General features: G+C 46.1%; 1 protein-coding gene across 2 annotated transcripts in view; it reads right to left on the reverse strand.

The window, feature by feature from the left end:
• The window catches only part of EBF2 (EBF transcription factor 2), a 177,544-nt gene that overhangs the window by 33,771 nt on the left and 129,604 nt on the right, over positions 1–14,169 (reverse strand). For both annotated transcript variants that reach the window (XM_084615097.1, XM_084615096.1), the window contains exons 8-9: positions 2,213–2,330; positions 312–442 (exon numbers count right to left, since the gene is read on the reverse strand). In XM_084615097.1, the coding sequence (XP_084471223.1) occupies positions 312–442; positions 2,213–2,330 (249 nt within the window). The remainder of the gene's footprint in view (positions 1–311; positions 443–2,212; positions 2,331–14,169) is intronic.

Genomic DNA, 14,169 nt, shown 5'->3' on the forward strand with positions numbered 1-14,169 from the left:
CTTTTCTTTTAATCCTCCCCGTAACTCTAGATATTCTTCTTATCCATATAAACATCCAGTCCTTTTTAGAATCCCACTAAAAGTTCATGGACACAATGATACAATGTGGCAAAGTATTCCACAGACTAACCAAGCATGGGCGAAAAAGCATTTCCTTTCCTCAGTTTTAAAGTAACCATCTTCCAGTGTCATGGACCATCCCCTTGTTCTCGTGTTATGATGAGAATGAGCGAATAGTAGTTCCCCATCGACCTTCTCTATACCAGCGATATCTATCTTCGGCTATGCAATAGCAAGTTACTTTTGCCTACCTCACTCCATACAAGCATGGTCCCAAATACAACTTGTAGCCCATCGAAGAAATTGTCTCCTATAATGATCACCATTGCGCCCCCTGTAGTCCAGCCTTCACTTGGGCTAATAGCTTTGATGCATGGTGTGGCTAAACAGAAAAGGGATAACAGAGTGGTCAGTTAGTTTTCTTGCAACTGGTTTTGGAGCCTAGGTTTTTGGGTAGGTCGGGGCCAGTTATACCCCATGAGTGGATGGCAAAGCTGTTATTTGCACGAATTGCACTGGTGCAAATTGTGACTTATAGTTTTGCCTGTCCACTCTTGGGGGTTTGCACTGCTGCAGCTGTATTGCTGGCTTGTATACCCAGTGCCACCACAGCTAGGACACGTACCCTTAATTCGTTCACCCACGAAGACGGCTTACCACTCCAAGGAACCGAAAGTAAAATAAAATAATGTTGTTCTCTGCCTTGCTCGTGTTAATTACTTGCCTGTTCATTACCGGCACTTAACATTGTGTCATTAAGGTCTAATAGGCCAACTGTAGTACTGGGTGTAAAAGTGAAACCCTTAAGTGATTGGGCAGAGGCTGTTTTAAAAACACTCATTAGCATATGATCACACAAGAACAAAAAAAGCAGGCTGTAGGAGGGATGTGTTACAATTTACTGTGTTTATCAATGGGATAAAGAGATATGGAAATAGCTTGCCTTTCCTCCAGTTCCTATCAAGAGACAATTTCTAATAATTTTTGTGACTTTATGGAATTTTTGTGACTTTTTTTTCCTGCTCTTTTCCATATGTTCAAGGCCTCTGGACTATACATCCCATCAGGAACCCAATATGGTTTCCAGGCCATAACCAAAGTCAATCCATCACTCCATTCCCAATGTTGACAGGGTCAGAGGTGGAGGGGAACTTTGGCAGGGCTCCAAAAACATGAGACTCCTTTGAACAGCCAGTCAATCACATCCAATCAGTCAAGGAAAAACTGGATGGCTTCCTAGGCTTGGAATCCTGGGATTTTCCTTCTACCATTTCACTACCCGCTGGGGGGGAATTAACACTGCTCCGAATTCTTTACTGATTCAATCATTTTCTTCCAGTTCATTAATTCTTCTTAGGTTGATACAGGGCACATTTAAGAAGGGGGGCAACAAAACAGTGTAATGAAATAATAGCCTTGCTTGTCTCTTCTACTAACATCACAAACTCTTCTCACTTTCACAGGCTTCAGGGAGATTGGAGAAGGGGGGAAGAGACATAGATAGGATTTTTAAGTGGTGCCTGTTTTGAAGAAGTGGAGTTTGTGAGAGGGGCAGGGACGGGGGGTGGGGGTGGGGGGACGGGGTGGGGTGGGGGGGGTTACCCACTTTGAAGCTTAACAGATACAGGTATTGGTAATTGCTTTAATATACCCCAAGAACCGTCCCATGGACGACGGCAATTCCTGCTTAGCCAAACAAACTAAAATCAATTAGTGTCAGTTTCCTTCTGCGCATTGTTATGCTTTGCACACAGTTTGTTTAAGAGAACCAGACACTTTTTCATACACATCTTGCACTGTAATGTTTCTGTTTAAGTAAGATGTCATGTTGCCTAATTTGCCTGAAATCAAGTCTGGGCCAGCTGAGCAGTAAGTCTGACATTCTTAGCTAATTGTGAACGCTTTTACAGAGTTTTTCATCTTCACAGCCCTGTACAAATTAACTAATGAATAGATGGGGGGAGTCTCTCTCTTAGGTGAAGAAGGATCATATTCTGCATGCGGTAGAGCCTTTCTTGGGTTCATCTTCCTTCTCTAAAGCCCCTGAAGTTCTGCAGCTCTCTCCACTCCCACCAAAACAAACAAAAATTCAAGTGCAGAGTGTGTGTGTTTGTTTTCACTGGTGTACCATATTCCAGACAAAGTTCCATACCTTCTGAGGGGTCAAGTCTCCTCGCTCTCCGTCCATGTTTAGAGTTGTTATGAACAAACATGTTGTCAGACACTGCCAATACATGTCCATCAACATTCACTGTTGTTGATAACACAACCTAGGAAAAAAGGCAGGTAAATGACTTGTTTTAGTATTCAGCTTTTGATGTATTTATTATTATATTGAATTAAAATCTTGTTCTATTTGTAAAATATAATAGTTTATTTCCCACTGGGGGAAAAAGTATTTTCACTTTCTATCCTGTGCCTTCATTCCATTTAACATGGCATCCAAAGGGCCATATGCTATCCTCAATGTACATGACATAATGAACCAGTGACTAGAGACTATCTTAAGTTTAGTTTTCTGTGATGCATTGTAGCATAGAGGTCTGTATGTACAGACAATGAGCGCAGACTGCAGAGCACCAGAATAATGTGCTCGCTGCTATGTATATATAGAAGCACAGCCATCTGCTATCCTACACACACGTACATCATAGGAAATCAAACTTACAACCATCTGCTTCTAAAACATAGGTTTCTAAAACATGAGATAAACAGAAACTTCCATTAGCTGCAAGGGGTAGAAGGGCCTGGTTTCCAGAAGATGGCACTCAGTACTTTGTGCAAATCAGGCCGCTTTAGGGGTGTCTTAGGTTGGGCACCCACAAATTGTGGCTCTCAAAATCATGGATTTTGAAAATCTTGCCCTTTTTGTCCAATCTCGCTGGGTCCCAACAGGACACAAGTCAACTCCTACAGGAAATAATCATATTTGTTACTGAGACTCATTGAGATCTCTCTTTAAAACAAAATGTCCTAAGCTATAAATCTATTAAACCCAGAGATATGTGCGTCTTTAAACCACATATATTAAAAAAAAAAATCCTTCATTTGAACAAGTATGAAGAATGTGCATCTCATTAGAACTTTGAAGTCCAGACCCTCAGCGGGTCCACATTGGTGTACCTCCCTTGGCTTCAACAGAGCCTCCCTCATTTGCTGCTAGCTGTTAAGGATCTGACCCTGAGCGTGTGCATGAATTTTCAAAGATGCCATTGTCATGCTTTAAGTAAGAGACTTTCAGGCTTTAATTGTTGATAAACTGTATTCAGCACACAGCAGGAAAACCCTGCCCTCCTGTAGGATTTTGCTGGTTTAAAAATGCTCTCGCTCGGTCTCTTTTTTTTTTTTTTTTTTTTACGACAAGGTTAATTCATTCCAAAAGGCTCTTGTCATACTGTACATTAATACTTCTCATGCATTCCTGTCACAAAATGTGCTGCTTTTGTGTGTGCCAACTGATTTCATCATTGCACATTTGGGTGGAGTGAGACTCTGTTCCAAAGTGAACGTTTCCCGCATGACATAGCTGAACCCAGTCAGATGCACCTCATTATTTTCCGTTAAACAATGGAAATAAATTTTAATCTTTCACTGGCCAGCACAGACCATGCTATGGCAACAGGGGAATAGACCTGAATCATTCCAGTGTCTGAAATATTTACGACAAGATTTTAAATTGTAACCAAATGTAAATCAAAAATATACCCCATATATATATATATATACACACACACACACACTCACTCACACACACACACAAAATATACAAATACCCAGCCACACAGAGACAATTTTATATATCCACACACACAAAATATATATTAATACACACAAATATAAATCGTACACATTACAGGTGTGTGACTATATAGGTATCTGTATTATACACAAAAAGTGAGAGAATATAGATGATCAACATTTCATTTAAAAAGGTTCTACTGGTCCCTGAAACACAACAATAACTTCCAGACAGAAGTCACATTCTTGTGAAGTGCTGAGCACCCGCAAATCCCATGGTGAGCAGGGATTGCTGAGACCCCCGTAAGACCCCTCTCCTGGGTGGTTTCATTTTGTCACCTCTCAGGTTCACCACTGGGGGGGCGAAGACACCACCTCACAGAATGAAGCCAGAGTAAATAAATAAAACCATCCTCTGAGATGGACCCAACTCACAGAGGTTGGGTCTGGATCTGAACTCGCTCCGTGTTTTTTGGAGGTTGTTGGAGCTTAGGTTTTGGTTTGGGCCCATCTCTTGGCATTACTGCAATTCAGCAAGAGAGAGATTGTGTCTTCTTGACTATGATTCTTCTGGTTCACTTTTTTATCTATGCTACAGAGTAAGAATGTTTTAGATGATGGAGGTAAAGTTACTGGCGCTCCAGACTTAGCTCCACTCACTCCCCCTTGCCAGGTGAGGACAATCAAATGGTTGAATACTGAAGATTAAGACTCAACGTTTTAAGAATAAAAGGAAGCAGAATGTGCATTCCACCATAGTCTCTAACTCCCAGGCCCTCCCCTTTCACAAGCCAACAACTGCTTTCCCCCAGTGAGTATTTCCTGGGTCACGGAGGGTGACCCTTTCCATCTGGAATCAATCAGTCAACTCCTGACAACTTCCTGAAACACCTCACTCCATTTCCTGTTCTCTCCCCCTTCTCTCTTTCCCCCTGGTTTGCTTCACTCTTCAAAACTACAGGCCACAGCAGCTTAATGTTAGAGGGTCAGACACAGTTAGACTCCAAAACACTACACAAGGACACCTTTGACCTTCAAAAATCTTTACATCTTAGCTAAACAAATCAAGGTCAACATTTCTTACCATTACCTTGTTAACCATTTATAGGCAGTTTTGCCAATGCCCTTCTGAATGCATATCCATCAATACCACTTGTTCTCCCAAGATCGTAAAACATGGCAAGCTTTGTTTTCTTTATGTGTATTGAGTGCTGGTGAAAGGTGCTGGCATGACTTCCCTGGAGATTTAAGTCCTCAAATTTATCCACAGCACAGGCAAGTTACCTCAGGTACCACTATGCCAACTTGTCTGATTCCTCATCTGATGAGACCACCTCTCCGGGTGAGATTTGGCCACTAGGCCCATTCAGTTTATGGCTGTTCCACTGAGATCAGCAATGGGTGGCACACGTTGTTGTGGCTTTGGTAAACTCTTCTTGGGAAAGAGACTGAGAACACCAAATTATTTACATAGGGCATCAAACACCCTTTTGGCTCACGGCTGACCTGGGCTCAAGTTTAAGCAATTACGTAGAAACAAACGATTCTGCATCCCAATTCCTTGAATCAGCTAGTTCTCCAAACTGTAGTTTTAGAAGAAAATGAAGACTACAGTGACCTGAACAGTTAGAATAAAAAGGACAAGGCATCACATTCACAGATCTGAATCGGGGTTCCAGCAAGCATAATGGAGAGAGATTTGTGATCTTGTAAGTGGGGTTTTCAGCAGGTCTTAAGATTTACTTTGCTAGTCTGGATGGTTCCTCTTTACTGGCCTCAGATATTAGTTAATTATTCCCCGGCAACATTAGAAACCTGCATGTTTCTTCGAGTGCTTGTTCCTGTTCATTGCAATCAGGTGCGTGAGCGCGCACAGTAGCCAGAAGATTTTTCTCCTAGCAGCATCCAGGGGGTAGGCCTAGGTGCCCTCTGGAGTCGCACCTTCATGGCACCCAGTAAAGGGCCCTGCCGACCTGCCACCCTCTCAGTTCCTTCTTACCGCCAGTGACAGCAGCTGGGACTTCCCCTTGCTCTTGCTTCGGCAAGTGGCTTGGCAGTACTTTCAGTTTTTGCTGTAGATAGTTAGTTCTAGGTGGTTAGTATAACATAGTTAATTCACTTATAAGTTTCAGTTATGGGGAGGGTCCTCCTCCCCTCTTCCCCCCCCCCCCCCCCGGTTTCCTTCCGCCCCATTATTTTTCACCGGGGCATGCCGCGATCCCCAGGCTTCAAGACTTGCCAGGACTGCGTGAAGCGCATGGCTAAAAGTGACCCCCACACCTCCTGTTTACAGTGTCTGGGCAAGGGCCACCAAAAAGACCACTACAAGATCTGTCGGGAATTCCAACTGAGAACTCTTAAAGAGAGGGAGCAGAGGGCTTAAAATCCTCCTCATAGAGGCAGCTCTCTGACCTCAGTCGGACCCAGGCACTGGGGATCCTGCTTCCAGTATGTCTTCTTCAGCACGGAGCACTCCGGCGCCATCTTTGAGAGATCCAACGTCAAAGAAAGACACTGCCAAGAAGGCTCGGCACCATCATGGAGGCTCTCAGGGGCACTCCAGCCTTCGGCACCAGTCCCAATAGCCGGCATAGAAGAAGAAGAAGAAGAGGACAGAAAGAGGCCGATCCCCCTCAGCAAGATCCAGGGATCAGCCATCAGTGACAACTCAGTTGGGCCATGGCTCTGAGGCTCAGTGGGGCTATGTCGACTCCTGCCCAAGTGAGGCAGTCAAGTCCGAGCCCGTCACGCTTGCCGAACCCCCTCAGAGCACCTGCTGCTCCCGTCCACCCCGGAGCCTTTGAGGCAGCACAGGACCTGCTGAGACTCACGCCGCCAGTCTCGCCCCTGAGGCAGGAGGATGTGTGAGCACTGCAGGCTCCATCCCGGCACCCCGTTCAGTCAAAGGGAAAGCCAGCAAGGATGTCACGCCAATCCCCTTCACCTCGGTGCCCACCGACGTCAGTGCCTCCATCCAGGGAGCGGAGTCGGTCCCCAGGCGAGAGTTGCAGCGCTGCCCAGGTCCTCCTATTCTGAAACGTCAGAGTCGGACTCGTATCGCTCGGACAATAGCAGGAGCAGAAGGTCCAGCTCATGGCACCATAGGGGGTCCCGCCCAATGCAGTGGCCCTCACAATAGCAGAGCCCGGCTCAATAGCAGAACCCGAATTCTTTTGGACTCCATGGGCTTTCCATCAGGGCCAGAGTCGGAGCCATGGATCCCGCTTGGGAGCTGCGTCGGTGGCGTCTGCAACATTTGTTCCGCCACGACCAGCAACTGAGCCAGTACCTCTGGCGTCAACGCCATCGGCCGTGGCACGGTCACGGGCATCGACACCGACCACGGCGCCGCCGGGGGCATCAGACTGCTGCTACGGTGCTGGCTGCAAGGCCTTCAGCACCGACGTAGTCATCGACGCTGGCTGCGAAGGCGTCAATGAAGACCCTGGCGCAGGTGCGACCTGAGGCAGCTACACTGGTGCTGGAGTGGGACCAGGCATCGGCACCAATACCCAGGCCCTTCACGGCGCTGGAACTGGGCCAACCAACCACAGCCCCCCCCCGGGGTCACGAGATACCTTGGGTGGGGATGGTAGAGAGCAACCACCCCTTCTGGTGGCCTCCTCCGCCTCCTCTTCACAACCTGAGGTGCTGGCGGGCACTTCCGTAGCCCCAGCTTTGGAAGACTCCAGGGTGTTGCAGCAGTTGATGCGCCAGGTCTGGGCATTAAGGCGGAGGAAGTGGTCGAGGATGCAGACCCTGTGGTTGACATCCTGGCCCCCTCTGGCCTTTCCCGTATCGCTTTATCATTTATAAAGACAATTATGGACATGACTAAGACCCTGTGGCAGACCCCGGCCCCACTGCCAAGTGTAACTAACGCTGGTACTTTGTGCCCTCCAAGGGTTATGAACACCTTAATTCCCACCCCAAGCCTGACTCTCTGGTGGTGGACGCTGCTAACCAGTGGGAGAGGCAAGACTTTCAGGGCCCTACCCCCAAGAATAGGGACACTAAAAAACTAGACCTATTCGGGCAAAAGGTGTACTCAACAGGGGGACAACAACTCCAAATATCTAACCAGCAGGCCATTGTCAGCGGGTACTCCTACAATACCTGCTCGGCGATGGCTACATTCATGGAGTTGCTCCCCTCAGACTCTCCACAGAAAGCACCTCAGGTTTGTGGTGAACAATACCCACTACCAATTTACAGTCCTTCCGTTCGGCCTGTTAGCAGCACCTTGAGTCTTCACCTAGTGCGTGGCAGTCATCACTCCAACCACTCCAGTCATGCATCGATGTATCGACCAGCCCGGGACAGTTTGGACAGGATCATGACCCTGCCTTGCCCAGTCCTCAACTCCTTCCTGTGGTGGCTCAACCCTCAGGAGGCGTGCTCAGGGGGTCTCCTTCACCAGTCCACAGCCATCTCTGTCACTCGTGATGGACGCACCAGACGTGGGCTGGAGAGCACATCTAGGAGACCGCAGGACTCAAGGTCTCCAGCAGATCTGGCTCTCCACATCAGCGTCAGAGAGCTGACAGCTGTGCACCTGGCATGCCAGACCTTCTGGGCATACTTAAAGGGACAATGCACATCAGTTATGATGGACAGCACTACGGCAATGTTCTATATCAACAAACGGGGCAGCCCTCTCCTCTCCCCTGTGCCAGGAAGTCCTCATGCCGTGGGACTTCTGTGTAGAACATTCAATACACCAACAAGCGTCGTACCTCCTCGGGATACAGAATGAGATGGTGGACCACCTCAGCAGGTCCTTTCATGGCCATGTCACAAATTCAATCTTCCAGAGGTGGGGCTTTCCCCAGATAGACCTGTTCTCCAGGCAACGCAACAGGAAGTGCCAGCAATTCCAGAACCACAGCCTGGGCTCGAGAGCAGACGCGTTCCTCCTCCACTGGGGAGGTAGTCTCCTATACGCCTTTCCACCCATACTGCTCATTCACAAGGTACTCCTCAAGATCCAGAGGGAACGAGCTCAGGTCATATTGATAGCACCAGCCTGGCCCCATCAGCACTGATACACATCTCTCCTAGACATGTCCGTGGAAGCTCCAGGTCACCCTGCTGCTCTTCCCGGACCTTCTGACAAAAGATCATGGTCGCCTCCAACATCCGAACCAGACCAGGTTAGACAGGTCCTCCTTGGCAGCAAGAAACCCTCTAAGAGAGCTACCTATCTTGTCAAGTGGGAGAGATTTTCAGTCTGGTCAGCGCAGCACCTTACGTCCCCGACGCTGGCTCCAGTGCCACTTATTCTGGACTACCTGCTCCATCTGAAGCAGCAGGGGCTTTCATTGTCATCAATAAGGGTTCACTTGGCCACCATCTCGGCCTTCCACCCGAGCGCGGAGCGCCGCTCTGTCTTTGGTAACCCAATGGTCAGCCGGTTTCTAAAAGGTCTAAAAGGCCTCACGTGCGGCAGCCTGTCCTGGCTTGGGACCTCAACCTGGTAATTTCTAGACTCATGGGACCGCCCTTTGAACCCTTGGCGTCGTGCTCCCTGCTCTACCTCTCTTACGAGGTGGCATTCCTGGTGGCATTCCTCATCCAGGAGGATGTCTGAATGTAAGGCCCTAACCTAAGAGCCTCCCTACACCGTGTTCTATAAGGACAAGGTTCAGCTCAGAGCTCACCCTGCTTTCCTACCAAAGGTTGTCTCTCAATTTCACATTAACCAGGACATCTTTCTCCCAGTATTCCACCCTAAGCCACATTCCAGCAGCAGGGAGCAGAGACTCCATTCTCTGGGTGTCCGCAGGGCACTGGCCTTTTACATCGAGAGAACGAAGCTGTTCAGAAAATCGGTCCGGTTATTCATGTCAGTGACCGACAGAATGAAAGGTCAGCCTGTGTCGTCACAACACATCTCGTCATGGATAGCGTCCTGTATTCGTGAGTACTATAACCTGGCAGGTGTTCCTGCACCTCCGATCACTGCACACTCCACCAGGGCTCAGGCTTCATCTACAGTGTTCCTGGCTCAGGTTCCTACTCAGGAAATCTGCAGAGAGGCGACGTGGTCCTCCATCCACACTTTCACTACGCAATTACTCAGCAGGCTAGAGCCGATGTGGCCTTCGGACAAGCACTGCTCCAATCAGTGCATAACTCCGACCCCGCCTCCTGAATTTGGGCTTGTGAGTCACCTGATTGGAATGGACATGAACGAGCCCTCCAAGAAGAAAAAACGGTTACTCACCTTCTCGTAACTGTTGTTCTTCAAGATGAGTTGTTCTTGTCCATTCCAATACCCACCCTTCTACCCTTCTGTCGGAATAGCTGGCAAGAAGGAACTGAGGGGGTGGCGGGTCGGCAGAGCCCTTGGATGCTGCTAGGGGGGAAATCTTCCAGCTACTGTGCTCGTGTGCTGCACACACCTGATTGGAAGGAACATGAACGACACATCTCGAAGAACAACAGTTACAAGAAAGTGAGTTACCATTTTTTCACTACATCCCTGTGCTATTCTCATTTCTCAGCTGGATTACTGTAATGCACTCTGCTTGAAGACCAAGCTAAGGCTTCAACTACTGCAGAGAACAGAAGTGCTATCCAAGTTTGACGCATTAAACCTGGGCTCTGTAGGCTGCACTGGCCTCCCTTTTGCTTCCAAACACAATTCAAAGTGCTAGTTTTAATTTATAAATCCTTACCTGGCTAACTGAGTGAGAGGCCACCTCTCCTCCACACCCCTTCTGACAGCGAAGATCTGTCTAGATGGCTGTGATTAACAGTCTCAAGATTTAAACCTCGGACACTAACAGCTGGACATTCGCAATGGAGGATCCTTGCTAATTGAGTCCCCTTTTCAGCAGGGTACATATTTCCATGTCCACGGGGGTGGCGAGAAAGGAGGATTCTTTACGTAGCCTGAAGATGTTCTGTTAGGAAAACTAGCTAATATTGTAAAACGCTTCCAGACCCTCCGATGAGATGTAAGGTAGGAGCTAAGCAATCTCTCCATCATATACACACTATATCTGTCTCTGCGCGCAAATATGCACCCCCCCCCCCAATTATATGTATCTAAATGTATCTAAATACACACAGTGTTGTACATGGACAATACATACACACAGTGTTGTACATGGACAATACATATTGCTTTTGTATCCCTAAACACACACATTTACATATGCATGCATACACATCAGGCATACATGCATTTACATACATGCAACACATCTCATCGCTGTGGAAATGAGCTCTAAAAAAACAACAACCAATTCCTGATACCCTTCCAAGTGAGGAAAAAATTCTTTATGACACTTGACATCTGGAAACAATATTAAATTCCTGATGTACTTTCCCTTTTAATTGTGCAGTCACAGTACCATGTTATTTTAATTTTTCCAAAAGAATAGCTACTCTGTGGATATTTTCATTATTATTTTCCACCTGGGTGGAAGCTACACACATACACCGGCTCATCCTGTCGTCTTCACTCAGGTAAGATTCCCACTGATGTCAATGGGAGTTTTGTTTAAATGAGGACTTCAGGATTAATGCTTAGCATACCGTGTTTGCTGTCTAGTTGAACTAGGGATGGGCTTAACAGAAAAATGCCAGCAACCTCTCTCTGCACCAAACTTCCATTGATTTCAGTTGGAGTTCCACATTTAGACCCCGATCCTACAATGAAGGCACAGAGGACTATCTGCATTGACCTTATTTCAGGGGCCCCAGAGTGCCCATGGATTCTAGTATGTTAGAACTTGTGGATTAATTCTTAGCCAAGGTGAGCTTTTTCTCACATGCTCAGGGATGAACTGAGCAAACCAATCTGGGGTCAGGGATCTCTAGGGATATACCTTGTTTCCCCCCACCCCTTTCTACCTCTCTCTGGAGCACTGAGAAGGGGAAAACCCGAAAGGGTATATCCCATGTCGTTGTTTCTTTTAAATGCAGTGGGTAGACAGGTCTGTGGTTAGAGCTAATATTTTCCTGCTTGTCCACTGTCTGAACCACAATGGTGCTCTAGGATCTGCTCAATCAGGATGATCCTGGCGCAAGGAGAATTCCCAGTCAACAGGAGGCTAATGTTTTAGCACTGAATCTTAGCTATGCATTTTAGCTGAAGTGCCTCATCACAAGTCAACGGAATTACCATCCTCGCCCTTACGCAGTGGTCATTACCATTAAGTATCATTGGACTTCAATCAAGGTCCCTGGGAGAAGTCCTCATTAAGTGGAGTGGAGTGTATCATGGTTTTTTTATGCTGTTCTTGGGGGAATTGCCCTCTGAGAACATAGTGATGATGGATATGGTGGTATTATGAAGGCTTAGCTTTCCAGTTCAGGTGAACTCCAATTGCCAATATTAAAAAATGGGGCCAGATCCTCAGCAAGTGTAAACTGGCCTAGCTCCATTGAGGGTCTCACCTCGAATGACAAATATTTTCATGAATAAAAGTACTAATGAGTTGAGTTGGCTAGAATTTGTGGGGCCAATATATGGACAGCCACTGGATACTTGGGAAAATATTCACCAATCCCAAAAGTTGCATGTATGGCAAGTGACTTCAAACATCTGAGGAGGGTAACTGATGTAAGTGAGCATCATAGAGTGCACCATTGTTATTTTTAAAATAGTTTGGGTTGTATTTTATGACAATTCACTGAGTTTCAACCTTTGTTGCCGCAACCCACTGGTGAGCGTGTGGTTACAGGTCCCCACATCTGTGCCAAATCCACAGAGGATGTGAATCTGTTACAATCCCACTTACAGAGCCTTGGCTCTTTTGTGTGAGATGTAACAATTTATCCTTTAAGTTCTCCAAGTCCCCAGTCTAATCCCTGGTACGTCAGCCAAGAGGCCTCTCTCTCTCTCTCACACGCACAATCTAAGCATTTCCCACAATCAGATTCCCGACCTCCAGAATTCTGGTTTTGTAAATAGTGCATGTCACTTCTAAAGCCTCAGCCAAGTATTTCCAAGCACTTTACAAACATTAATTAAACCTCACAACATCCCCATGAAAGATAATTACGCCCAATTTGCATATGAATAAAGAGCACACTAGATGTTCTGACTTGCTCAAGGTCAAAACACGAGTCAAGGGCAGAGTCAGAAACGGAACCCAGAAGTCCTGTTTCCATCTCCTGCTCTAGCCATTAGGTTGCCTGTAAGAAAGATGTGTGTGTGTTGGAAATAATTTAAAATAAAATAATCGCAAACCATTTCACTTTGGAAATAGATGGTTTCTTCCCACAGTCGAAAATTGACTCCAGGATTGGTCAAAAAGCCATAAGTTAAGTGATTTTCATTGTGTCTTTGAAGCTCCTGCTCAGTAGCAAAGCACATTTCAAACAGTTGATGAGATCACAAACCATCTGGTGTTGCTCTCAAAACTGAAGAACTATTCTTAAAAAACAAGAAACAAAAAAGCAACCCTCCCCCGCCCCAAAAAACCCTACACTCTGTAGGCATCTGGAGATGCATTACATTTACAATTCAGTGTTAATTTAACCGGTTTGTTTTTCTATTTTTTTAAACAGGTGCGATATAAATGAAATGAACTTAGACTTTTAAAAAAAAAAAAAGTAAATCGTACCAGTGCAGTATAATAGCTAAGACTTGTACCATTCCTATAAATAAGCCGGAGCCGACGCTTTGGATCCCAGCACCCGTAAACTTTGGTTGTGACCCAATTAAAGCCCAAACTCTGTGGTTCACGCTCATCTCTAATCATAACCATTACCTTGAGACTCTTCCAAGTTATGAGTAACCCAGCCTCTTGGGCTTGAAGAATTCCATAAAATATATCATACAGTGCAACTTCAATCTACATCATGTATGTTTGTGTGTTAACAGCAAATCCTGAGTGTGCTTCATGCTTTTAATGCACCCAAAATTCATAAGTCTCTTTGGGTGAAACCAACTCAATTTCAAGTGATGAAATCAGGTCAAATCATAACTATGTCAGTGTGGGGTAGGGGACTGTTTGTGTTACGTTTAGTAAAATGGGTCTCCAATTCCTGGGGGTGGGGGGGGGCGGTAGGTGCTACCACAATAGAAGTAAACAAATAATGTCCCCATCCAGCAAATATTCATGCACGGTGTATTATATGAGTGACACCACGGAAGTCAATCTACTTATGTAAGTAAAGTTAAGCACCTGTGTAAGCTTTCACAGGACTAGCCCTTTAATAATACTCAAAAGCTCTACTAAGAATGTATTAAGGAAGCCCACTGAAATTCTTTAGATCTGGTCCACAAATAAAACCAAATTAATTAAATCAGGAAAATCAATAAAATAGCTGTTTCCTATTTTTGCCTAGAAGTCAGACTCTGCTTTACACAGTTATGATGGTCTCGCATTTCTAGGATTGACAGCTGTCTTC

Source organism: Lepidochelys olivacea (genome assembly GCF_965140295.1).
Source record: "Lepidochelys olivacea isolate rLepOli2 genome assembly, chromosome: 26".
NCBI lineage: Eukaryota > Metazoa > Chordata > Testudines > Cheloniidae > Lepidochelys > Lepidochelys olivacea.